Below are 26,859 nucleotides of genomic sequence, written 5' to 3'. Positions count from 1 at the left end.
CCTGGAATACAGTGGCACCATCTCAGCTCACTGTAACCTCCACCTCCAGGGCTCAAGTGATCCTCCCACATCAGCCTCCTGAATAGCTGGGACTAGAGATACAAGCCACCATGTTCAGCTAATTTTTGTATTTTTGTAGAGACAGATTTCACCATGTTGCCCAGCAATCTGCTCACCTTGGGCTCCCAAAGTACTGGGATTATAGGTATGAGCCACCTCGCCCAGCCAAATTTAAAACTTTTATTATCACCAATAATCTCTTCAATAAACAGGAAGAAAATTTTTTAAATTTTCAATTGTGGTAAAATACACATAATATAAAATTTGCCTTTTTAACGATCTTTCTATAGTTCTGTAGTGTTAAGTACATTCATATTGTTAAGCAATCTCCAGAACTCTTTTCAGCTTGCAAAACTAAAACTCTATACCCATTACACTCTCCATTTCCTTATAACCTCAGTCTCTGGCAACCACCATTCTACCTTCTGTCTCTATGCATTTGACTACTCTAAGTACCTCATGTAAGTGGACTCATACAGTATTTGTCTTTTGGTGACTGGCTTATTTCTTTTAGCATAACATCCTAAGGTTCATCCATATTGTAGCAAGTGTCAGAACTTCTTTTTTTTTGAGACAGGGTCTCGCTCTGATGCCCAGAGTGCAGTGGCACAATCATGGCTCAATGCAGCATTGACCTCCCAGGCTCAAGCAATTCTCCCACCTCAGCCCCCTGAATAGCTGGTACTGTCGGCACACGCCTAGCTAATTTTAGTATTTTTTTATAGGGATGGGGTTTTGCCATATCATCCAGGCTGGTCTCAAACTCCTGAGCTCAAGTGATGCACCCACCTCAGCCACCCAAAGTGTTGGGATTACACGTGTGAGCCACCATGCCCAGCCAGAATTTCCATTTTAAGTTGAATATTCCTTTGCATATATACCGCATTTTGTTTACCCATTCATTTGCCAATAAACATAGGTCGCTTTCATGTTTTGACTACTTACTGTGAATAATGCTGCTTTGAACATGGGGGTGCAAATATCTGTTCAAGTCCTGCTTTCACTTTTTTGGGGTACAGACTAAGAAGTGAAATTGCTGGATCATATGGTCATTCTATTTTTATTTATTTATTTATTTTGAGACGGAGTTTTGTTCTTGTTGCCCAGGTTGGAGTGCAATGGCATGATCTTGGCTCACTACAACCTCTGCCTCCCGGGTTCAAGCAATTCTCCTGCCTCAGCCTCCCAAGTAGCTGGGATTACAGGCATGCGCCACCATGCCCAGCTAATTTTTTGTATTTAGTAGAGACGGGGTTTCACCATGTTGGTCAGGCTGGTCTCGAACTCCTGACCTCAGATGATCCACCGTGCCTGGCCTCTATTTTTAATTTTTGAGGAGCCATCATACTTTCCCTGGCAGCTGCACTATTTTACATTCTCACCAATAGTACACAAGGTTTCCAATTTCTCCACATTCTCACTAACACTTTTTGGGTTTTTCTGATAAAAGTCAGCTTAATGGGTGTCTCACTGTGGTTTTGATTGGCATTTCCCTATTAATGATATTAAATAGCTTTCAAATTCTTGCCTTTTTTACCCTGTTCTCCACCAAAGCATTATAATTTGCTTACTAGGCATATATGAGACTCAAATCCACTGCAAGATTCTCAGAAAAGGTGCAAAGCCCTTAAGATGATCAGTTATTTTGATTTTATCAAAAGGCCAGGCCTTCCCAAATTCCCAGCAATCTGAGACTTACTTGTCTGTGGGAAAAGAGCCTGAGCAAAGAGCAAGTGCTTCTTCCATTGGATCACCCATGCTGCTCTCCTTCTCCTGTTTATTTAACTCTGATGAGGCTGGAGTGGAGGCATCTACATCACAACAAGGAAAAGATGTGTCACCAAGGAATGATAGCTTTATACTCTTTTCCCAGCCATCTAAAGTCATGCCAGCTCGATACAGTTCTAAGGTAAGCTTGCCAAGAAGAGCCTACCATCTATTCATTCAACAAATCCTTATTTAGTGCTTACTATGTGCCATATGTGCCAGGCCACCAGGGATACAGTAATGAACAAACCACTATCCCAGGTCTCATAGAGCTTATGTTCGATCTAGCAGTTGTGTGCATTGGGGGCAGGGAACAGGAAGTAAGTTAACATTTATATGAAATTTATTATACATCAGACACTGTTCTAAACTTTGTACATACATTAATCATAAATGATGTATCATATGGGCAAAGCTAAAGCAGTCTTTTTTTTTTTCGAGACTTTTTTTTTGAGACAGTCTCTCTCTGTTGCCCAGGCTGGAGTGCAGTGGCACAATCTCGGCTCACTGCAACCTCCACCTCCGGGGTTCAAGCAGTTCTCCTGTCTCAGCCTCCCAAGTAGCTGCGATTACAGGCACGGGCCACCATGCCCAGATAATTTTTTGTATTTTAGTAGAGACGGGGTTTCACCGTGCTGCCCAGGCTGGTGGCGAACTCCTGAGCTCAGGAAATCCCCCGCCTTGGCCTCCCAAAGTGCTGGGATTACAGGCGTGAGCCACTGCGCCCGGCCTAAAGTAGTCTTAAGTTGATACGTTACCACTCTAAGAAAGTAAGAGTTCTAAATATCAGGGCACTAAGCAGTGAATTCAGTTTATACACAGATTCCATCACAGCCCTGTTTTCTGTGAACTTTTCACCTGAGGGTAAGGGGCTTCTTTTCTTTCTTTCTTTTTTTCTGTTTTTATGCAGGGTCTCTGCCACCCAGGCTGGAGTGCACTGGTGTGATCTCAGCTCACTGCAACCTTCACCTCCCAGGTTCAAGAGATCCTCCCACCTCAGCCTCCCAAGTAGCTAGGACCACAGGCACGTGCCACCATGCCTGGCTAATTTTTTTTTTTTTTTTTCGTAGAGATGGGGATTTGCCATGTTGCCCAGGCTGGTCTCAAACTTCTGAGCTCAAGCCATCCATCCAACTTAGCCTCCCAAAGTTCTAGGATTACAGGCATGAGCCACCCCACCCGCCCAGGGAATTCTTTTCAAGGGCACTGATACTTAGGTGTGGTAAGCCTGATACTCTTGGTTGGATATTTACCCTGAGAAGTGAATTTTCCTGAACAAAGGTTCAGAAGTTCCTCCATGTTCTCTTTCTTGTCACTCTTCCTGGGTAGATGTTTTTCAGCCTGAGATGTAAACTTTCCAGTACACAAATCCAACAGCTCATCCATGTTGGCATCCATGGCATTCTCATCCATACTGGCCAATGGCAATCGAGGCTTCAAAGCTTGGTACTGATTCCTGTGGTTTCTAACATTTAAGAACCTAAGAACCAATGAGCACAACGAATAGTGTAAAAAATTCCTCAGAGAGGGCCGGGCGCTGTAGCTCACGCCTGTAATCCCAGCACTTCGGGAGGCCGAGGCGGGCGGATCACGAGGTCAGGAGATCAAGACCATCCTGGCTAACACGGTGAAACCCCATCTCTACTAAAAATACAAAAAATTAGCCGGGCGTGGTGGTGGGCGCCTGTAGTCCCAGGTATTCGGGAGGCTGAGGCAGGAGAATGGCGTGAACCCAGGAGGTGGAGCTTGCAGTGAGCCGAGATCGTGCCACTGCACTCCAGCCTGGGCGACAGAGCAAGACTCTGCCTCAAAAAAAAATTAAAAAAAATTCCTCAGAGAAATGGCAAAGTAGGGGGTGAAAAACCTCTGAATTCATTTCCTACACCAGTTAAAAGCTGAATCTCAAACCAGAAAGCAAAAGATTCAAACTTTAGGCTTGTGTTAATCTAAAGAGGGAGGGAAAAGTTTTGTGAAAGAATAAAATGTTACTCAGAAGGTAAAGTGTAAAGGATAACTTTTAGCTTCAGATGATGCTAGAGCAGGGCTTGGCATTATGTCCTGTAATGTGCCACCAGTCTGTGAATTCTCAACCTTAGCCAACAATAATAACATAGCAGGATGGATACAGGGAAATTTGATGACCTTACAATACAAGATCTATGCATTTCAAATAAGACAGAATTGAAGGACCAGAATGTTAGCAAGAGCTATTTATGTTTATTTTCTGGACAGACTTTGTTCAAACTTATAGAATGTAATACTAATGGTCTGTACACCTTCTCTTTCTCAGAAGAGAAAGCACAGATGGAGTGACAGAAGCTCACTTATTTTTAAACAAAATTAAGCAGTACCCAGCACCATTCCCGCCCACAGAAACACAAAACTACCTACCCATCTGCATCCAACAGTTGGCTCTGAGTGTCATCTTCTAAACAGAACTGGAAGTCTCCTGCTCCTAGGAAAAGTGTCTTAGGCTCTGGGGAGGCGTTATACAGATCCTGGGAATCCTCTATGGGAAGTGAAGGCTCAGACAGTTTCCCTGAACTCTGGCACCCAAACAAAAACAAACAATAACAAAACATTTTACAAATGTCATTCATTGTCATGACAACAACAGAAGTTGCTATTTGCAATATTTAAGCTACTCTCAGGAAATTGTAGTTGAGGGGGACAATACACAGCCATGAGAAGCATAAAGAAAAATACCTCCAAGAAAGTAAGAATACTGGATGAAGCTTGTTTTTAATACACAAAGGGGGTGGATTTTTTAAACTGAACACACATAAGCTCAGTACTAACGTGGTGGGAGTTGGTTGGCTGGGACAAACTTTATTTAGCAATGTGGGAAGCAAAGAGAGGAGGAGATTAGAAAAACCATTACCATCTTACCTTAGAAGCTGAGCTGACCAAACTGGCTCGAAATAGCCCAGGGGAAGGAGATCTGAATCCTCCTGCTGTAGGGAAAAAACTGGTCCCACGGCCTGTTTGTCTGTTGCAAGGCTGATAGGATGGAATCGTGGAGCCAATCAGCTCAAAGCTGCTATTGTGGCTGCTCTCCTTTGTTAGCAATGAACATGAATCATCCTCATCTAAAGAAAGAGAAACACCTTTTAAGCACATGATTACAGAAATAAGGTGGATTTGTTTAGGAAAAAGAGTTGAGGATGAAACTGTCAGATAAAATTCATAGGCAAACCCCTCAAGTTATATGTTCCAAAACATTAAGTTAAAGGTAAATTACAGTACTAAGATAGCATTATATAATCAGGGCTTATTACTCTGAGCTAAGCGACACTTGAAAGTTCTTTTTTTTTTTTTTTTGAGACAGTCTCGCTCTGTCACCCCAGCTGGAGTGTAGTGGCGCGAATTCGGCTCACTGCAACCTCCGCCTCCCGGGTTCAAGCGATTCTCCTGCCTCACCCTCCCAAGTAGCTGGGACTACAGGTGCGTGCCACCACACCTGGCTAATTTTTTATATTTTTAGTAGAGACAGGGTTTCACCATGTTAGCCAGGCTGGTCTCGATCTCCTGACCTCATGATCCGCCTGCCTCAGCCTCCCAAAGTGCTGGGATTACAGGCGTAAGTCACTGCGCCTGGCCGAAAGTTCTCTTCTTTCTCTTATCCTTCCTAATGCCTACGATCACACTCTTCATTATCCAATCAATTATACGTCTTCCTTTGATCTACATACAGAAATATTTCATTGCTCAATCAACACACATTCACTAAGGACATTATGTACCATGGTCTACTATAAATAAACTGCAAAAAATAGACCAAGAAAAATATTCTAATTCATAAACCCTTTTCATAGCTACATATGAAACTGGGAAGTGACTAGATTTAAAAACATGGAAACTTACCGTACTGCAGTCCTTAAATATCAAAGCTGAGGGACAAAAGAAATGTTAAGTTCTGCACAAGAATCACTACTTACCCAGTTTGCTAGGCTGCTTGCCTGAGTTTTCATCTGTTTCTGATTTTTCTTCAGTAGGAAAGTAACTGCAAAATAAGAAAGTAAATTGGTTCAGTATCTGTTCCTAGTTTTTACAGGAGGGGCAAATCCTAGGCAATTTTAAGTTTTCTTAGAGAGAATCACTTACCCCATCTTGGAAGAGCTGTCCTTAAACAGAAGTAAAGTAGAATCTGATGAGAGAGACTTGGGAACAGAGAGGAAGCCAACTGCCTTGCCAATTTCACTACTGCCATCATTATTTTCTTTATCCATTTCTTTTTCATCTTTTGTTTCTATTTCTTCACTACTAAGAAGGAATTCTGCAGTCTTTACCAATCAGGCCACCACAAAACAAAAAATACAAGTCAAAACATTTAAAAGCAAATACACTGGTAGCCTAAAATATGGCTGATTGGTTACAGATCACATCTTAAATTCAAAAAGGTAAACTTGAAGGAAGTTCCATATGACCATTATCAACATAATTTTCCCTGACACGTCTAGAACTTTTTTGTATATATTTTTTTTTTACCTTCTACCCTCCCGAAATTGCTAAGATTATAAAGGACGACTGGATTATCATTTTATTGAGGCAGTAAGAGGTTAATCAGTCTAAGATTGCAGGCTGACTACTGATCTCAAACCAAGCACAGACTGAGACAGGCTGTATAGCTCAGCCATTGCTTTCTTTCCCCTTTACCCAAAATCAAATATTAACTCAAGTTGCTGGGCATGGTGGCTCATGCCTGTAATCCCAGCACTTTGGGAGGCCACAACGATGGGAGGATCACTTGAGGTCAGGAGTTCGAGACCAGTCTGGTCAACATAGTGACACCCTCATCTCAAAAAAATTTAAATAAATAAATAAAATAAAATAAAATAAAGTGATCCCAGCATACAAAAAGGAAAGCTTTTTTTTTTTTTTCTTTTTTTGAGATGCAGTCTTGCTCTGTCGCTCAGGCTAGAGTATAGTGGCACAATCTTGGCTCACTGCAACCTCCACTGCCCGAGTTCAAGCAATTCTCCTGCCTGAGTAGCTGGGATTACAGGTGTGTGCCACCACACACAGCTAATTTTTGTATTTTTAGTAGAGATGGATTTTCACCATGTTGGCTAGGCTGTTCTCAAACTCCTGACCTCAGGTGATCCGCCCACCTCAGCCTTCCAAAGTGCTAGGATTACAGGCATGAGCCACCCTGCCCGGCCCAAAAAGGAAAGTTTTTTAATACTTAACAATCGTATCATCACCTGTTTTCCCTAGGCAAAAAACAGTACTACGGAACAAGGGCAAGAGGCCCTTCTACAAATGCCTTCTTCTACAAAGAACGAAAATAACTCAGAAAGGCCTCTACCTCCCTAAGAATTTACTCCAGGCCTCAATCTAGCCAAGGTTAGGACTGCTTTTTAATCTGATAGAGAAACCTAAATAAACAACAAAGATAAAATTTCCTACGAATACAAAGCCATTTTTAATATTAGCATTATTATATTAAAATATATAAATAAACAGGTGGAAGCCCAGGCAATGGTATTCTGTCAGTACCACTGAATATCTGTATTCAGATATATAATGACGATCTACAGATATTCAGTGGTACTGACAGAACTGAAGTTCCTAAGATTTAGGGATATATGAGGTAGTTACCCTCATCATGCCCCTAAAACCTCTTATACAATTGAACATGCTTATTATACTCTTTTTCAAGTCTGACTTTTTCTCTCATATTCACCATGACAAGGTAACAAAACAACGTAATTGCCAGAAACCTCCTGATTTCCTTCTTCTTCCTCCTCCTCTTCTTTCTCCTCCTCTTCCTCTAGTTCTTCCTCTTCCTCTTCTTTCTCTACCTCCTCTTCTCCATCTTCCTCAGACTCATCTGTCATTTCTTCCTCTTCCTCCTCCTCTTCCTCAAACCCATCTTCATTATCTAATTTAAACAGTGCTTGGCGCTTCTGGCGCTCCTCAAACCTTCGGAGTTTCATTGCTTCTTGCAGTTTAGCTTTTAACACCTGAAGCTTTTCACCTGAACAGAAATATGTAGAAATGCTTTAGACATAATACAATAATTAGGTATGCATTTTAGGCAACTCCAGAAATATTCTAGTCACATCCCAGAAGGAAAATCTGAGACTCTAGTATTCTGGGCTTTTTTGTTATTTGAACACAAGAGTATTATGAATTGAAGTATCAAAGAGAACTTCTGCACCCTGGATAGTATACTACTCAGGGATTATAAAATAATTGTTCAAAAGAGAGAAAAGGTGGGTAGGGAGTAGAGCTTCAAGTCTGTGGCTCAAAAGCCATGAAGAAAAACATTGATAAATTTACCTATATTAAAGAAAAAGAGAAACGACTCGAGTAAAATGAGCTAATGATATGAACTGGCAGTTCACAGAAAAATAAACATATATTGTTAATAAATTAAAAGTAATGCTTAATCTCACTTCTAATTAAAGAGCTACAAATCAAAATAACGAGATACATTTTCGACATGTTAGTCTGGCAAAAATTAGAAGGTTTGATAATACCTATTATTGAGAGGAAACAGGAACTCATACACCGTGATTCAGAGTGGTAAAATCATTCTGAAAGACAACTGGATGATATATATCAAAATGTGATATATATCATGACAATTCCACTGTAAGGAATTTTGCATCTAATATACCACCATATATCTGGCACTGTAATATAACACTGTATGCAATAGCAACAACTGGAACAAACAAGACATCTGTCAATACGAGTATGGTTTAATGAGTCATGTTGTATTCATTCAATGGAGTATTATGCAGCCATTTTAAAAAAAGCCTCAAGGCTGGGCGCAGTGACTCACGCCTGTAATCCCAGCACTTTGCGGGGCCAAGGTGGGCAGATCACGAGGTCAGGAGTTCGAGACCAGCCTGGCCAACATAGCGAAACTTCATCTCTACTAAAAATACAAAAATTAGCCAGGCATGGTGGCGGGCACCTGTAATCCCAGCTACTCGGGAGGCTGAGGCAGGAGAATCGCTTGAACCCAGGAGGTAGAGGTTGCAGTGAGCTAAGATCGTGCCATTGCACTCCAGCCAGGGTGACAGTGCGGGACTCTGTCTTAGAGGAAAAAAAAAAAAAAAAGAGCCTCAAAAGCAATATAAAGTAGTAGATCTGAGCTCTGGAGTTAGGTGGTCTGGATTAGACCACTGGTCCTACCATTTATTAGCTGTGTAAACTTGAGCAAGTGTCTTAAGTGCTCTGCATATCAGTTTCTTCATATATAAAATAAGGATACTAATGTTATTTACCTCATAGGGTTGTAAGGATTAAATGAGATAAAACATATAAAGCACCTAGAGCAATGCCTGACAGGGAGTAAATGTTCAATGTCACACACATTCACAAAAAACGGTATATGGATAAAAATACTCCAATAAAGACATACAAGAAATTGTTAATAGTTATCTTTGGGGAGACTAGTTTTTCATTTGATACCTTTTTTCAGTGTTTAAAACTGTTTTCCATGTGATATATTACTTGTGATTTCAAGGGAGGGGTGAGAGCTGTCCTTAATACATTTCTAAAACACAAAGCAGAATGCATGTTATGATCACATTATAGGTGGGTTGTTTTGTTTTGGGTTTTTTGTTTTGAGACAGGGTCTCACTCTCTCGCCTAGGCTGGAGTGCAGTGCCACAATCATGACTCATTGCAACCTCAACCTCCTGGCTCAAATGATCCTCCTGTCTCAGCCTCCCAAGTATCTGGGGCCACAGGTGCAGGCCACCATGCCTGGATAATTTTTTTTTTTTTTTGGTAGAGATGAGGGCTCACTATGTTGCCCAGGCTGGTCTCCAACTCCTGAGCTCAACAGATCCTCCTGCCTTGTCCTTCCAAAGTGCTAGGATTACAGGCATGTGCCACTGCACCCAGCCTGTTTTTGTTTAAATACATATACATATGTGCAAAGAAGAGAGTTTAAAAGGATACACAATATGGTTATAGAACCTGTCTCTGATAGAAGATTAAGTTTTTCATTTATTCTATATATTTGTCTATAATGGGGTTTTTTATAATAAGACAAATGATATCTAAAAAAAGAATAAAGCCAGCTTGTCCACCCCACACCTCTAGGTGTGCTACACGTGAATCATGCCAGAGATACTGCTCTGCAAAGCCTCCAAGGAAAAAGATTCTATAACTTTTCATTATAAGGTTTTCAATAGCCTTGAAGATCTGTTAGAATACAAAGCAAAAAGCAAAAAACAAAACCTGTGGGCTCAAATACCTGGTTTTGTGTGGCTTGCTCCATCCAACTTCTTAGGTGCTAAAGTCACAGGTACCACATCTGCTTTTAGCTCTTCCTTTCCATCAGTGCCCACGTCTTTCACTATGACGTTCACATTCACTGTCTGACCAGCCCTGGGTTTGGCTGCTGGATTAGCATGCTTCCAGAAACGCTGCTTCAAGGCTTCCAGTTCTAAACCCAAACGCCAACCAGTGTGTCAGTTTGCCATGCTCAAAACTCTTTCCTTTAAGACTTATAAGCTAAGTTTTTTTTAGCTCAACAATGATGAGGGAAACCACACATACACAGAGAAACCAAAAACCCCTTGCTACTAACTCCTGAGTCAAATTCATACAACTTAACCCAAACTAATTGACTGCCACAACTGTTCTTCCTCAACGTTTCAAAAATCAGACTTTAAAAAATCAGACAGAAATTTATACCTGAAATTTCTAAATATGTGCAATTCTTTTGAACATTCTTTAAAAATTCTTTAAAAGTATTAAACTGGTAGGAAAAAAGATTATAATCTCATCTATTTAAGGGCTTAATTTTTCATGGGTTTTGGTCTCCTTTTAAAATTCCCTATTTGTTATTGCTGTTTTTTGTTTTTGTTTTGAGATGCAGTCTCACTCTATTGCCCAGGCTGGAGTGCAGTGATGTGATCTCAGCTCACTGCAACCTCCATCTCCAGGGTTCAAGCGATTCTCCTGCCTCAGTCTCCTGAGTAGCTGAGGTTACAGGTGAGCACCACCATGCCCAGCTAATTTTTTTGTATTTTTAGTAGAGACAGGGTTTCACCATGTTAGCCAGGCTGGTCTCGAACTCCTGACCTCAAATGATCAGCCCACCTTGGCCTTCCAGAGTGCTGGGATCAAATTCCCTATTTTGAATGTTTCATTATTGGCAATCTTACTAAATATAGGCAAAGTCAATTTTTTTCAAGAAGGGAAAATAAAATGACAATCCAGTCAGTGATATAACTAAGCAGCAGGACTGTAAAAAGTTTTTTGGTGAAAACTGTTACACTAGTACAATTGGTACAATGAGAAAGAAAATACTGCAGCCCCAGTACCACATGCTCAACTTGTATACAAACGGAAATATATATATACTGGGAACAGTAAGTTCAGCAATCCAATAGTGATATAAACTTACCCCTCTTCCCCACTGCAATATCTTAGAATTTCCTTCTCCCTCAGCTAGCTGTTACCTGGAACCAATCCCTACTCACTCTGCTTAACACTTCATATCATAATGGAATCTGTGATGAGAGCTGGCAGTTTTAAAGAGAAAGTTCCTTTGGAGTTGATGCACACGGGATATTTTCAGGCGGCCTTCTCGTCCATGATAAAATGGTTTATTTTTAAATGGAGTCTCGCTTTGTCGCCCAGGCTGGAGTGCAGTGGTGCAATCTTGGCTCTCACTGTAGCCTCAATCTCCCCAAGCTTAGAGGTGATCCTCTCACCTCAGCCTCCTAAGATAGCCAGGACTATAGGCATGTACCACCACACCCAGCTAATTTTTTTTTTTTTTTTTTGAGACGGAGTCTCACTCTGTTGCCCAGGCCAAAGTGCAGTGGCATGATCTCGGCTCACTGTAACCTCCACCTCCTGGGTTCAAGCAATTCTCCTGCCTCAGCCTCCCTAGAAGCTGGGATTACAGGCATGCGTCACCACACCCAGCTAATTTTTTTATTTTTATTTTTAGTAGAGATGGGGTTTCACCATGTTGGCCAGGCTGGTCTTGAACTCCTGATCTCAGATGATCTGCCCACCTCGGCCTCCCAAAGTGCTGAGATTACAGGAGTGAGCCACTGCGACTGGCCGATTTTTATATTTTTTGTAGAGACCGGTTTTGCCATGTTGTCCAGGCTGGTCTTGAACTCCTGGACTGAAATGATCCACCCTCCTCAGCCTCCCAAAGTGCTAGGGTTACAGGTGTGAGCCATTGTGCCCAGCCACTTTTCATTTGTCTTTTTAGAGACAGGGTCTTGCTCTGTTGCTCAGGCTGGAGTGCAGTGGTGTGATCACAGCTCACTGCAACCTTGACCTCCTGGGTTTAAGCATTCCTCCTACCTCACCCTCCCAAGTAGCTAGGACTACAGGTGCATGTCACCACATCTGGCTTTGTTATTTTTTGCAAAGACAGGAACTCACTATGTTGCCCAAGCTGGTCTCAAACACCTGGCCTCAAAGCGAACTTCCCACCTTAGTCTCCCAAAGTGCTGGGACTATAGGCATGAAACTTTGGCTAATTTTCTAAAATGCACTCAAATCATACTTTGGTGTTTTTGTGACTAGCATCTAGATGTGTTTTTTTCCTCTAGACGGTCTTACTAGAAAAAGAGAAAAATGAAGGAAATCTTTTTATCCTGAAACCCCAACATTATTAGCAGCAAAAACCCAACTCTAAAGGATGGTATGTTTACATTGCAAACAAAAGAGTAGAGAGACAAGCTGTAAGTCTGCCTCCTATTTTGCAGTGGTTCAGTAAAGCTGAAAGCAACAGGTGGTAGCAGGGAAAAGGGAACAGAAATAGGCAGGTTATTATGGGTGCCACTAGGGTAAGAGAAATGGTTGGGTGGGAAGATTACCTGGGACTTAAAATAGTACTCAGGCAAGAGGTATCTTCATTCATAACTGGAGAAAGCTAGGATCCTCAAAGCTCTTCCTCCCCCAACCCATTGGAGCAACCACTTTCTTTGGCCTTTATTACATGATGCAACCATCACTGTCTTCATCCTAAAACCCCTGTTCAAGTTCCTCTCCCTCCATTCGTCTCTATTAGTCCATCACCTCTCATCCTCCATCACCTCTCATTTCCTCTCTTAAGTGAAAAGTCTCTTTCCTAGCTTATCTCTATCAGCAGCATAAGAACTGTTCTCATTCACATTGCTCTTGTCCAGAAAGTAGAGGAATTAGAGGCAGGGATTATTCCATATGCTATTGCAAGCAACAGAAGTAATGTATTTCTGACATCACAAAATTTAAATTTACATGCATTTTCTCATGGAAACCTTATTCTATATGAGGTAAAGAAACTGAGCTGTTCCCACTGTTTTTACTCTTAACCCCTTCCAATGCATCCACCACAACAGCTACCAGATTTAACTTCCTAAAGTGAGTATCTGATTGAACATTTCCTTTGCTGAAAACCTTTCAGTGGTCCTCTACTTACAAAGAGCTAAAGTCCAAGCTCCTAGCATGGCATAAAAACCCTGAATGATCTGGGCTCTGATCACCAATGTCCTTGCTATCTTCACTTCAGCCAGGGAGAACACCCTGTGCTTTCCATTGTCTCTGACATCTGCAGGTCCAACCCCTTCACCAAAAAAGCCCTCCCTCACCTCTCTGCCTTGGTATCTCTACTGAGCTCATTTCAGAAACTTCCCTGACTTCTAGGCTCCAAGTAAGGTACCCTTCCTCTAGGTTCCCAATGCACCCTCAATTATATACCTTGATCGCAGCACTTACCATCCAGTATTGTAATGGTCTGTTTGCCTGTCTATCACTCCTATTACACTTCAATTTCTTTGAGAGCAGGGAGTGTTTTACGTGTATACACAGCACCCAACACAGTGCTAAATAAAAGTTTATTGCATGAATGAATGAATGAATGTTGATTCTAACTTCATGTATATTATGGCTGGTCTGGAAACCCAAATTTCGTGTCAATTATTTCTAAAGGAAAACATGTTCCAAGTTAAAAAATAAGTGCTCATTATATGCCAGCCACTGTGTAGGTCCCTTTATAAGCCAAGTATAATGCTGGAAAAATTACCTAACCTCTCTGAGCCTCAGTCTCTTCATTTTGCAAAATAATACCTGGCACTGTGAGAATTAAGAAAGACAACTAACAAAGAATGTACCAGTGTCTAATATAGTTGGTACTCAAAAAATGTTTCTCCCTTTCCTATCAGTCTAGGACTGTTTAGGTAACTTTTAGTCCCATATAACAAAAACTTCCCCTCAGTGTTCCGGACAACAGCTTATTCTCATGCTTCTTTGCTAATGGAGCTATGCTAGTTCTGTTATACAACTCTGCCACCTGAACCTCCAGCCCTGGTCAAACTGACTTTCGCATCTTCCCAATACGCACCACCATGCAGAGTTCTTTCTGTCCTTCTCTCCATCTCCAAAGTCAACCCATTCAATTATCAGACTCACTAAGCATATTTTACACACCAGATACAGTGGCTGACATAGCACTTGCCAACAATAAGCTGTTTAATCAAACAGAATCTTTTTTGTGTGTGTTTTGTTTTTCTTTTTGTTTTAATGAGACAAGGTGCGCTTTCTATCCTCTCCATCTCCAAAGTCAACCCATTCAATTAACAGACTCACTAAGCATATTTTACACACCAGATATAGTCACTGACATAGCACCTGCCAACAACAAGATGTTTAATGAAAGATAATTTTTTTGTGTGTTTTTTTTTTTTTATGAGACAGGGTCTCGTTCTGTCTCCCAGACTGGAGTGCAGGAGTGCAATTTCAGCTCACAACTCACTGCAGCTTTGACCTCCTGGGCTCAAGCAATCCTCCCACCTCAGCTTCCTAAAGTGCTAGAATTACAGGCATAAGCCACTGACTGTGCCTGGTTTAATGAAAGAGTCTTGGCTGAGTGTAGTGGCTCACACCTGTAATCCCAGCACTTTGGGAGGCCGAGGCAGGCAGATCACCTAAGGTCAGGGGTTTGAGACCAGCCTGGCCAACATGGTGAAACCCTGTCTCTACTAAAAATACAAAAATTAGCTGGGTGTGGTGGCGGGTACCTGTAATCCCAGCTACTTGAGAGCCTGAGGCAGAAGAATTGCTTGAACCCAGGAGGCGGAGGTTGCAGTGAGCCGAGATCGCAGCATTGCACTCCAGCCTAGGTGACAAGAGCAAGTGAAAGCCCGTCTCAAAAAAAAAAAAGTCTTGATGTGAACCATTTCACTAATAATAGTAGAAGCAGCAACAACTTTTTGAGTGCTTCTTTATACTATCCATTTGCATGCATTATTTCAACAAATCTTCACCATAGCCCACAAGTCATATAGCGCTTTTTTCTTTTTCTTTTCTTTTTTTTTTTTTTTTGAGACAGGATTTCATATGCTGCCCAGGATGGCCTTAAACTCCTGGGTTCAAGTGACCCTCTTGTGCCTCAGCCTCCCGAGTAGCTGGAACTACAGGTGTGCACCACTGTGCCTGGCTTTCTTCTCTTTTTTAAACAAAAGATGCTTGAAGAGGTCAAATTGCATATACAATGTTAAACAATTACTATGATAGTTCAGATTCAAATCCTGGTCTTGCTACAAAGTCTAAGCTCTTAACCACCATTCCATACTGCCTCAAGGCAGAGTGGGGAGCATCCAGCTCTATCTAAGAGTCAGGAAATTTATTCAATGTGGTAATACTTGAGTTCAGTGTTGAGGGATCATTCATTCATTTGATAAATACAAGTGCCTACAATGTGTCATCCACTGAGGAAGCACTAGGGATAGAGTAGGGAACAAGGCAGAAGATACCAACTCACAGTATAAAGGGAAGGCAGTGAACAAGTAATTAATCCACCTATTCTTCAGGCTGTCTTTTAACTATTCATTGGAAGAAATTTATGCTTCTCTGAATTCCCACAGTACTTTATTCTAAATTCAAAGTATTTCTTTAAGAAAATACTTTTCCTTTTTCTTCATGTTATTTTCCAATTATCAATGACATATTCATTATCAAAGACATCATTTACCATTTTCTCCTTTGTACTTCTTATTTGCATACTTCTTATCTCGCCCATTAGAGTAAAAGCATCTTAAGTATACCTTAAATGTCAGATTTATCTTGGTATGCCCCACAGCAACTTACTCATAGTAGATACTTTAATATTTGTTGAATGAGTGAAAACAAAAGAAATTCGGTTTCACAGATAATTTAAGTGAACCAAAATGTTTCTCTTTAGCAGTAAAAAACTAAATGATGTTTTCATCAATGTCTTAAGATTTGACTCAGGATTACAGAAAAAACTTAATTTCAGATTGGAAAGGCAGAAATAATAAATTCCTAAATACCATAACACAGTAGCAATGTACCTCTTTTTTATATTAACTATCAAAAACTTTTTTTTTTTTTTTTTTTTTTTTGAGACAGAGTCTCGCTCTCTCACCCAGGCTGGAGTGCAATGGTGCAGTCTCGGCTCACTGCAACCTCTGCCTTCTGGGTTCAAGTAATTCTCCTGCCCCAGCCTCCCGAGTAGCTAGGACTACAGATGCGTGCCACCATGCCCGGCTAATTTTTGTATTTTTAGTACAGACGGGGTTTCACTATATTGGCCAGGCTAGTCTCAAACTCCTGACCTCGTGATCTGCCTGCCTTGGCCTCCCAAAGTGCTGGGATTACAGGCGTAAGCCACCGCACCCAGCCAACAGACTTCCATTTTAAACATGGCTTAGATCATTCTGATACCCTGCCAAATTTCTCTAAAAAAGACTCTGCCCATATCTGGAACAACTGCAGGATAAGATCAAATGTGGTTATTGGTTCCTCCTGTGTTCTCTGTCCTCGACAGCAGTCAATAATCAAAAGCTACCAGGATAATCACTCCAGGGAGGCTCCCCACAATGTAAAGGATTACCTCTGTTGGTTTCAGGTTCAAGTATCACAAAGGAATCTTCATCAGCACCTAGCTGTGGTTTAATGGAAACATCTACTCCCAGTTGCTTAAGTCTATCCAGAGTAAACCGTCTCACTTTTTCAGGTGGCCCAACTGCTGATGATTTATTTTGCTGCTCAGGCTCTTCCACTTTCTCATCTGTTTCTTCTGGATTTTGGGGGCCTTCACCCTCCAGGGCATGAGGTTCAAATGCTACAAGCCCTCCAACCTGACATTCCTCACTGTGATTGTTCCCGAGGAAGTTGGATTCCTGTTGCAACACTGAGCTGTCCCCAGGTGAAGGTCTAATGTCACTCTGCTTCTGTTTCTCCTGAATTTCTAGCTCTTCATTTTTTACCAAATCCTTCCTGCAAGACTCATCTGATCCAGTAATGATCTGGGTTTCCTTTGAAACTACAGGGAGTGCATTAGTTTCCACTTCATTTTCTGCACCTGTTGTCTGCTCAGAACCTTTACTATGGTGATCACTGTTCATTTCAGTAGTATTTGCAGTGTCTATCATTTCTTTGTGATGGCTTGACTGATATTTAGATGACCTAGAGAAGAGAAAATGAGCTGGAGTTGAAAATTATCCTAAATGTGAAACATTCTCATCCCTTAGTATATATCAGTTAAATCAGTTTTAAGGGAGTGAGAAATCTGAACTTTTTATGCCAGATGTTTGCTACAAAACTAAATGTTCATGAAAATTATAATAAGGAAAGAGAGTTCTTACTTCAATAGTGCCATGGCATTTCCGTGGCAAGTGGGCCGGGGTTTACGTTTGAAGAAATCATGAATGGTTTTATTCTCAGGCATATGATATGGAAGGTTCAGTGCAGACTCTATAAAATGGAATAAAACAAGCAAATATATATACTGTATATTCTGAAATGTCACTTCATATTCAGTTAACTAAGCATAATAACCAAAGCCATCACTAGAAATAGAAAACTCCCCTTTAACAAAGGCAGAGGAGCTAAGTACAAAAAAGCTCCCTGAAGACCAGTGGCTTTTAAACCTAGATGTGAAATCAAAATGATCCAGGAAGTTTTTTAGAAATACAGATTCTTGGATCCCATTTCGAATCTACTGAATCAGAATCTCTGTGGGACCTAAACATTTATATACAGTAGTCCCCGCTTATCCAGACAGACATATTCCAAGACCTGCAGTGGATGCCTGAAACTGCAGATGGTACTAAACCATGCAGTGTTTTTTTGATCTGATAACTGAGAGGGCTACTAACGGACTAACAGGCAGGTAATGTATACAGCGTGATACTCTGGACAAAGGGATGATATTTTTAAATTCCATGGACCATGGCTGACACAGGTAACCAAAACTGCAAATAGGGAGGGATTACTACCTCTCCAAAGAATCCTGACACAATCAGTCCATAGACAACCATTAAAAAATTTCCTCCTTACCTGCACTACAGTTCTGAAAATTTCTTCAGTTTATACTAATGTTCCAAGGGCTTTAGAACAATGGCCTTTCACCAAGATCAATTCTAAACTTAATATTATAACCTGAGTTCACATTAGAAGTGTTAAAAAGATAAAAGTCCCCAACATCCAAGTTGAGCTTACAAAGAAATGTTGTGATTTTGCCTCAAAGTTTACTGGGTTGCATTACCTCGAATAAGGCGCTGAGTCTCACTATGCAGTTGTTTTAATGCTTCTTTACTTAATCTGGCTGCCTTTCTTTCCTTAAAGAAAACAAGAAGTGAGACTACATTAATTATATGAATATCCAGAAAGACAGATATTCATCCCTCAAGAGTTTGCTCTCTCCAAGAAAAGAGGAAAGGAAATAGTAAGCATGAGTAAGCCCAAATGCAGTATAAACTCAAGGAATTCATTTATTCCCAAGTCTCAGAGAATTTGTTCAATCCAATCCATATTTTGTTCCTACTATGTACAAAGCAATATGATGGGTAACAGAAAAATATGATAGACAAAATAAAATATTTATCCCTAAGAAATCTATAATCTCCTGTGTAAAGAGATCAGTGTGACTAATATACAGGGCTCTACCTCACCTTCCTCGTGGTTCCTTTTGATAACTCACTTCCTTCCTCAAATGAATAGACCCCACTCTCCAAAGATGGTTCTTTTTTCTAAAAGAAATGGCAGGTTGATTATTAGGACAAAAACGAAATTCAAATAAGAGGATGCTTTAGCTGAAGACTACTTTTGTAGTCCAACACCACATCATGCTACATTAATAAATCAATAATCATCAAATAGAAATTATTAAACACACAGCATCCTATTATGCTTAGAAAACAGATACCTCAAATGGAGTCTGGACCCTTATTTCTTTTACCTCTGCTTACATCTTTCCCTAAAGAGGGATAATAACTCGCAGGAAGCTAAAAAAAATCTTAGGAAGAAAAATTATGCTTCCAAACACTCGGGACAACAATGTTTTGACTGATGCCTCTCTTTGATACCCTTCCTGAAACCCTATAGGGTTCATTTCTCAAAGGCTACAGGATTGCAAAATTTACATCTCTTCCCTATTATTTACCTGCATCTTACTACACCATCAAGTATCTTAGTGTTTTTTTTTTCAGCATTCCTAAAAGGGTAATAACAAAACACTAGTTTCCAAAGAAGTTAGCATGTCTATCACTTGTACTGCAAGTCTCCAAAATTAACAGCTGAAAAACTTAAGTCAACTGACACAAGTTTTTCTTCAGTTAAAAAAAAAAAATTAAGGTTCCAACAGTAAATTAAAAATATAGCAAAGGTCAGAAGCAGTTGATTAACTCTTATCGCAATCACGCTTTACTTGCCTTGTGCTTTTTTACTTTGTTTTTTACAGCTGCTCTTATTGATTCTAATGACTCTTCATCTTCCAATGGAGAGTTATTTTCATCCTCCAACCCAGTTTCAAAAAGGTCTTTATCCACAAGAAGACAGCCACTGTCATTAAATGGCTGTTCTACATCATCTTCCTAAGTAATACATAAACAAAAAGCATAATCCAATCATTTAAAAATCCAGTATTTCACAACATCATATGGCAATTTGGATCAGGCCAGAAAAAGCCCATGTTTCATCAACAGACAAGCATATAAAATCTAGAACATTCTCACTGGTTCCTAACTCACATGTATCCTTTGAAGTCCAAGTTGTGATTTTATGCAACTGTCTAAAACTAACTTAATAAACAGTAAATTTTTTTTGAAGTAAAATACTTGTTAAGCAACTAGTTTATAAATTTGAGGATGGTTTTTCTAGTTAGCAAACAAGACTACTGACTGATAGATGCATAAAAAAGCCTTCTTTCAGTTAATTTTCATCAGCTCAGAGACAGCAAAGAATTACTCCATGTGCTCATAAAGAAAATCAGAAACCCATTTATTTGGAAATGTCCTCTGCATACCCAAAATAGAATAAGACCAATACGTTTTGTTTTTTTGGTTTTTGTTTTTTTTTTTTTTTTTTTTTTGAGACAGGGTCTCACTCTGTCATCCAGGCTGGAATGCAGTGGTACAATTACAGCTTCATTGCAGCCTCGACTTCCTGGGCTCAAGTGATTCTCCCACCTCACCCTCCCAAGTAGTTGGGACTACAGCTGGGACTACGGCCACCACACCCAACTAATTTTTAAAATTTTTGTAGAGATGGGATCTCACTCTGTTGCCTAGGCTGTTCTCGAACTCCTGGGCTTAAGTGACCCTCTGGCCTCAGCCTCCCAAAGTGCTGGGATTAGAGGTATGCACCACTGCACCTGGCCAAGACCAGTTAGTTTTAAATCACATACCAATTGAGAATAATTCTCAACACAAAATAGTCAATTCAAAGCAATAGTCAGAGAGCAGAAACAACCTCAAGTACTAACAGCAACCTTTTCTAAAATGTTAACCTACCCAAGCGATAGCAAATTATTCTTTAAAATGTACCTGGTTTTTTGTTTCCTTCTTTTTTAGCTGTCTAATTTTTTCCATTTTTCTCTCCTCTTTCTCAAGTCTTCTTTTTGATTTTACTTTTGCTTTTCCTGCAGTTCCTTCTTTATCATGTATGTGCTTTTTGGAACTCTTTCTGTCAGTGGTAAAGTCTGTAGAGTTTCCAGACTGAAGACTCAGCTCTAAGCAAGGTTTCACTTGCGCTTCAAGATTTTCCTGATACAAAGACTTTTCCATGTAACTTTCATCACTGTCTGCCACAGTTTTGTAAATCCTTTTGATTTTTGTATTTTTCCCAGCATATAAATTCTCTTTATTTTCCTCCTCGGCACTGTCATAGGTAGTTTTCTCTGGAGAGGCATTTGTGTCCTCTGTTTCGGAATCACTGTCTTGTAGAACCTTCCTGTTTTTCAACTTCTTACTTACAAATATCTCTTCATCTGAATCTGGAGGAAACAATTTTCTTTTAATTATACCATCATTTGATCTTCCTCCTAGTCCCACTACTCCTCAAAAATATATTTTTATACAAGTGATATATAACATTGTGAAATTACGTGACTACTGTTAAGAACTGATTGTAGCAAAGCAAATCTAAAAATACATTTTGAAAAACATTTTCCCTGGGAAAAATGTCTCTTACTGGGAAATGTAATTTTACGTATATTTACAATGTGTAAAGTTGTTCTAACCTCCGGCAGGTGTTAAAATTCCTTTTATTATAGGATGAATGCAATTAACCAGGCAATATGGTAGCTATTAGACATTCAACAATATAACATAGTTTCAAAAAGGTACAAGCACTGTTATTTTGCTTTTATAATAAAACAAACAATAAGGATGGGGCATTAATAATGTAATAAATCAAGAGAATAATGAAATCAATCCAATCTACTTACAACTGAGGCTCCCGCAACCTATTCCTAAAAATAAAAATACTATTACAAACCTCCTTCACTCAAGGGTCCAATTGTTTCATAGCTGCCCTGTCCACTATCTGAAGGACTATCTGCTTCCTCTTGTGAAATGACGTTTGGGTCATTGATTTCTAGGTGAACCTAGAAAATGACAATATACTTTATATTAACCAGCAGGTGACCGAAAGCTCCAAGTACATAATGACACACAAATCATCGTGGGATCATCAACCTGAACTAAGGAAAGAACCAAATACGATGGTTCCTTGAAGGGATGACATTTAGAATTACTGGACAACAAACAAACAAAAGTTCATTTTTCACCTTTGAAGGATGCTAACAGAACCAACTCTTTTAGTAATGGTAAAAAAAAAAATGAAAAGAATCAAGCATTTATTATGCCTTTTCTGTGTGAACTGTTCCCCAATATATCCATACAATTGATGAGGGGAAGTTTCTATTTAGAGAAATATCCTAATGAATTAATAAATGATAGAATTAGATTATCACTATTTTATCAACCCTCAATTAAATAACAGACCTAGGCAATTATCATTAATGGCTGCTAACATCACCAAAACAGAAACAACCAGACATTATGTGCTGCCTAATAGAAGTATCCAATACTAGCCATAAAGTATTCCTGACAGAACAATCAAATTTGAATCCTATCAAGTCTCTAGATCTAACTAGCAAGTTATAGGAAATAGAGGGAATAGGGGAACATGTTGAATAATACCACAGATATGCAATCTAGATGTGGGAAATTCTACAAGTCAAACTGGGTGGTTTCTTTCTCTCTCTCTCTCTCTCTCTTTTTTTGAGATAGAATCTCGCTCTGTCACCCAGGCTGGAGTGCAGTGGTGCAATCTCGGCTCACTGCAACCTCTGCCTCCTGGGTTCAAGCGATTCTCCTGCCTCAGCCTCCTGAGTAGCTGGGATTACAGGCGCACATCAACACACCCAGCTAATTTTTTCTATTTTAATAGAGACAAGGTTTCACCATGCTGGCCAGGCCGGTTGCAAACTCCTGACCTCAGGTGATCCGCCCACCTCGGCCTCCCAAAATGCTGGGATTACAGGTATGAGCCACTGCACCCGGCCGGTTTCTTTAACAATATATTGCAAAGAAAAAAAAAAGAGAGGGAGAGAAACCTATAAAGAAAGTTAACACATAAGTGAATGTATATATGTGTGTACGTATGTATATTTCTATATATTTATACATGTATGTATATTTCTATATGCTATGTGTATATTTCTTTTTTTTTTTGAGATGGAGTTTTGCCGTTGTCGCCCAGGATGGAGTGCAATGGCGCGATCTCGGCTCACCGCAACCTCTGCCTCCCAGGTTCAAGCGATTCTCCTGCCTCAGCCTCCCGAGTAGCTGGGATTACAGGCATGTGTCACCACGCCTGGCTAATTTTGTATTTTTGGTAGAGATGGGGTTTCTCCATGTTAGTCAGGCTGGTCTCCAACTCCTGACCTCAGGTGATCCGCCCGCCTCAGCCTCCCAAAGTGGTGGGATTACAGACGTGAGCCACCACGCCCGGCTATATGTATATTTCTTCTTTTCTTTTTTTGAGACGGAGTTTCGCTCTTATTGCCCAAGCTGGAGTGCAATGGCACGATCTTGGCTCCCTACAACCTCCGCCTCCTGGGTTCAAGCGATTCTCCAGCCTCAGCCTCCCAAGTAGCTGGGATTACAGGCGCGTGCCACCATGCCCGGCTAATTTTTTGTAGAAACGGGGTTTCACCATGTTAGCCAGGCTGGTCTCGAACTTTTGACCTCAGGTGATCCACCTGCCTCAGCCTCCCAAAATGCTGGAATTACAAGCGTAAGCCACCACAACCGGCCCTGTATATTTCTATATACATAAATGTATGCTTTATATATGTATGTATATCTTAAAATACATACATATATGCATATATACACATATATAATATAAACAATTACAAAATGCCAACTTCGGATGATGATTCAAAAAACTAAAAATGTAAATAATTATGCTAAAGTGGCATATAAAAATAAATGAAATATCTCTGAGTCAAAGAAATCTGAACACTGACTAGATACTTCTTAGGTGTGGTAATAATATCGTAGTATCTATTTTTGGAAAGCTCTTGTTTGTTAGATATGCACACTAAAATATTTGTGGTTCAAATAATATGATATCTGGGATTTTCTTCCAAATAATCCTGTAAGAGGAAAAATGGGTAGCTGTATGAATAAAACAAGATTGGCCATGACTTGAAAATACAGGTTGAACATCTCTAACCTGAAAATCTGAAATGCTCCCAATTCCAAAATATTTGAGCACTGACATGATGCCACTAGATGAAAATTCCACACCTGACCTCATATGATGAGCTGCAGTAAAACCTTTGCTTCATGCATGAAATTGTTTTAAAATGCTGTATAAAATTACCTTCAGACTATGTGTGTAAGGTATATATGAAATATAACTGAATTTCATGTTTAGACTTGGGTCCCTCCCCCAAGATATCTCATTATGTGTATGCAAATATTCCAAAATCCAAAATAAATCTGAAATTCAAAACCCTTCTGGTCCCAAGCATTTCAGACGAGAGATATTCAAACTGTAGTTGAAGTAAGGTGATGGGTTCATTATACCATCCTTTCTACGGTTGTATAGGTTTGAAAATTTGTAAATAAGACAGTTTAAAAAGTCGCAAATAAAAACCTAAGGAGGAGGGGTGTGTTAGGTGACTTGATCAGTTAGTGACCTTAAAGCTAACCCTAGATGCCAAGTCTACCTCCTTAGTGTTCTCAGGGCTCTGAATCAACTTATTAATAAAGGGAGAAATATGAACATCAGTAATGTAACAGGGCACAAGGCCTCAGCTGAGTGGTTTCTCAAAAAATTATTAAATTGGTCAGGCATGGTGACTCACGCCTGTAATCCCAGCACTTTGGGAGGCCGAGGCGGGTGGATCACAAGGTCAGGAGTTCGAGACTAGCCTGGCCAATACAGTGAAATCCCGTATCTACTAAAAATACAAAAATTAGCTGGGCGTGGTGGTGTGTGCCTGTAGTCCCAGCTGCTCAGGAGGCTGGGGCAGGAGAATCGCTTGAATCCAGGAGACAGAGGTTGCAGTGAGCCGAGATTGTGCCACTGCACTCCAGTCTGGGCAACAGAGCGAGACTCCGTCTCAAAAAAAAAAAAAAATTATTAAATTGATTTGAATGCAAGGTACAAATTTTTTTTTTTTTTTGATACAGTGTCTCACTCTGTCACCTAGGCTGGAGTGCAGTGGCAGGATCATGGCTCACTGCAGCCTTGACCTCCCAGGCCCAAAGGATTCTCTCACCTCAGCCTCCCGAGTAGCTGGGACCCAGTAGCTGGGACCACAGGCGACGCCCGGCTAATTTTTTTTTTTTTTTGTAGAGGCGGGGTTTTGCCATGTTTTCTACGCAGGCTGGTTTCGAACTCTTGAGCTCAAGCAATCTGCCGGCCTTAGCCTCCCGAAGTGCTGGGATTGCTGAGAATTAATATGTATGCACTGATGATCCTCTCAACAATCCAAAGCAGTAAAACTATTACTTCTGTTTGTGAATGTGGAAACCGAATTTAGGTAACCAGACAGCTCAAGGAATAGGGCTGCTTTGAATGACGATTATCTTCTAGGCAATTTGCAGCAACGTCAAAGGGCAGGGCCAGGAACAGGGTGGGGTGAGGTCTCAAAAAATTCAGTAATCAAAATGAATAACATTAATGCAATATTTTAAAAAAAATTAAATCAATAATCTACAGCTCATGAGGTAAATAATATGCCCGCTTTTGTAAATAAAGTTTATTGGAAACAGGGATGGAATTAGGGTGAGGTGATTGAGGCAAGGTCGTGCAAATGACTGGTCGGATCTCGTCTTTGTTTAAACGTCTGATATTTTGTTCAATATCAAATCATAAAAAGTTTTTGCATTAATTTTGGTTTTTAAAAAATATTGCATTAAAATATGAGTTTGATTGAGGGTTTTGGCGCCCCTTTAAATTTTGCTCCTAAGGCGGGAGTGCCTTGCCCGAATTCGGCCCCAGAAAGGACACAGCTCTGGAAACATCTGTTTTCTATGCCCAATTTCGCCAGGGAGCTGCCAGCCACCAGCCAGGAGCCCCAACGGTGACTTCCCCACTCGGGGCCCGGTCGGAAAACGCAAAGGGCCTGCGCGCGATGACCTCCAGGGCCCCTCCCAGGCCCAGTGTGGAACTCCCTAACACCCTCGCTCGCCCTCTCTCTGCGGAGAATCCCCCCGCACCACTGCGGCCGGGTTCGGCTAGAGCCTCCCGGCTTTCAGAGCACCCTGAGGGGAGGAGCTTCCGCGACAGGAAACGCGCCAAAGGGGAGGGCTGGCGGCAGGAACCGGCTGAAGAGGGGCTGGGCTGCCGGCAGTGCGCGCCGCAGAGACCTGGAGCTCTCCGGCCACGGAGCCCGAAGCGCGGGAAGCCCGGCGGCGGGACGGGATGCCCGGTCGGAACCCATCCCGGCCGAGTCTCGAGGCCGCGGGAGCCGGCGCGGCGAACGCCGGGAGCCGCAGTCCTCCCGCCCGGGCGCCTTGGGTCAGCGGGGTCTACCCCGGCCCCACCTAACCTCTCGGTGCCCGGCCTTCTAAGCCCCCGTGGGGGGCGTGTGCATAAACTCACCTCAGAACCCACCTCGCCTGTCATGACTTCTGCCTCCCCTGCGCTCCACTAGGGACGGAGCTGTCTCTGATTCCCTCAGCCGGAGAGCAGCGGCTCCCGCCGTCTACAGCCCAGCAGTGCTGTTCTTGCTTTCCCGCCCAGCCAGAGTGGAGGTCCCACCCAGATGGTTTGCACCAATCCAGAGGGGGCTTTCCAGCGAGTCCCCGCCCCCTTCCGACCCACCAATCACGCAGCGCCTCTGGCCGCCCAATCTCCTATTACCCAGGCTGAGTTGGCGGGTCGCAGCTGCTGGTAGCGGAGCCTGGGGGAGCTGGAGGTGCACGGGGGCGGGGCAGTCGGTACCAGGCGAGCCGTGGTCTTTGACCTTTGACACTTGCCAAAGCATCGAGTGCGACTGGAGGGGTGAGTCTTTCGGGGGGAAGTGAGCTGGGAAACGGTTCCTGGGCACCTGGGAGTGTCCTGTACCTGAACTTTTTAGAGGAATTCCAAGGTTCCCGTGGGGATTTTCTCCACTGACTTCATTTCTGGAGCAGCTAGATCCTGTCTGCCTCTTGTACATGACACTTACCACTGAATATATATATATATATATATATATATATATACACACACATATATATACACACACACATATATGTACACACATATATACATACACATATATACACATACACATGTATA

General features: G+C 41.2%; 1 protein-coding gene across 2 annotated transcripts in view; it reads right to left on the bottom strand.

Annotated features, from left to right (window-relative positions):
- Positions 1–26,547, bottom strand: part of CLSPN (claspin) — a 50,080-nt gene extending 23,533 nt beyond the window's left edge. The window contains exons 1-16 of one of the 2 annotated variants that reach the window (XM_014344492.4): positions 26,191–26,547; positions 21,547–21,655; positions 20,595–21,043; positions 19,482–19,643; positions 18,723–18,800; positions 18,317–18,389; positions 17,415–17,523; positions 16,661–17,235; positions 10,049–10,240; positions 7,551–7,807; positions 5,932–6,110; positions 5,766–5,830; positions 4,717–4,916; positions 4,219–4,373; positions 3,081–3,307; positions 1,760–1,871 (exon numbers count right to left, since the gene is read on the bottom strand). In XM_014344492.4, the coding sequence (XP_014199978.1) occupies positions 1,760–1,871; positions 3,081–3,307; positions 4,219–4,373; positions 4,717–4,916; positions 5,766–5,830; positions 5,932–6,110; positions 7,551–7,807; positions 10,049–10,240; positions 16,661–17,235; positions 17,415–17,523; positions 18,317–18,389; positions 18,723–18,800; positions 19,482–19,643; positions 20,595–21,043; positions 21,547–21,655; positions 26,191–26,202 (2,954 nt within the window). In that variant the 5' untranslated portion in view covers positions 26,203–26,547. Of the gene's footprint in view, positions 1–1,759; positions 1,872–3,080; positions 3,308–4,218; positions 4,374–4,716; positions 4,917–5,765; positions 5,831–5,931; positions 6,111–7,550; positions 7,808–10,048; positions 10,241–16,660; positions 17,236–17,414; positions 17,524–18,316; positions 18,390–18,722; positions 18,801–19,481; positions 19,644–20,594; positions 21,044–21,546; positions 21,656–26,178 lie in introns of both variants that reach the window. The other variant, XM_003812577.7, reaches the window with a different exon arrangement.
- Positions 26,548–26,859: the final 312 nt, after the last annotated feature.

Source organism: Pan paniscus, chromosome 1, assembly GCF_029289425.2.
Source record: "Pan paniscus chromosome 1, NHGRI_mPanPan1-v2.0_pri, whole genome shotgun sequence".
Lineage (NCBI taxonomy): Eukaryota > Metazoa > Chordata > Mammalia > Primates > Hominidae > Pan > Pan paniscus.
The sequence above is the reverse complement of the archived record's forward strand: the minus strand, read 5'-3'. Positions and strand labels throughout refer to the sequence as shown.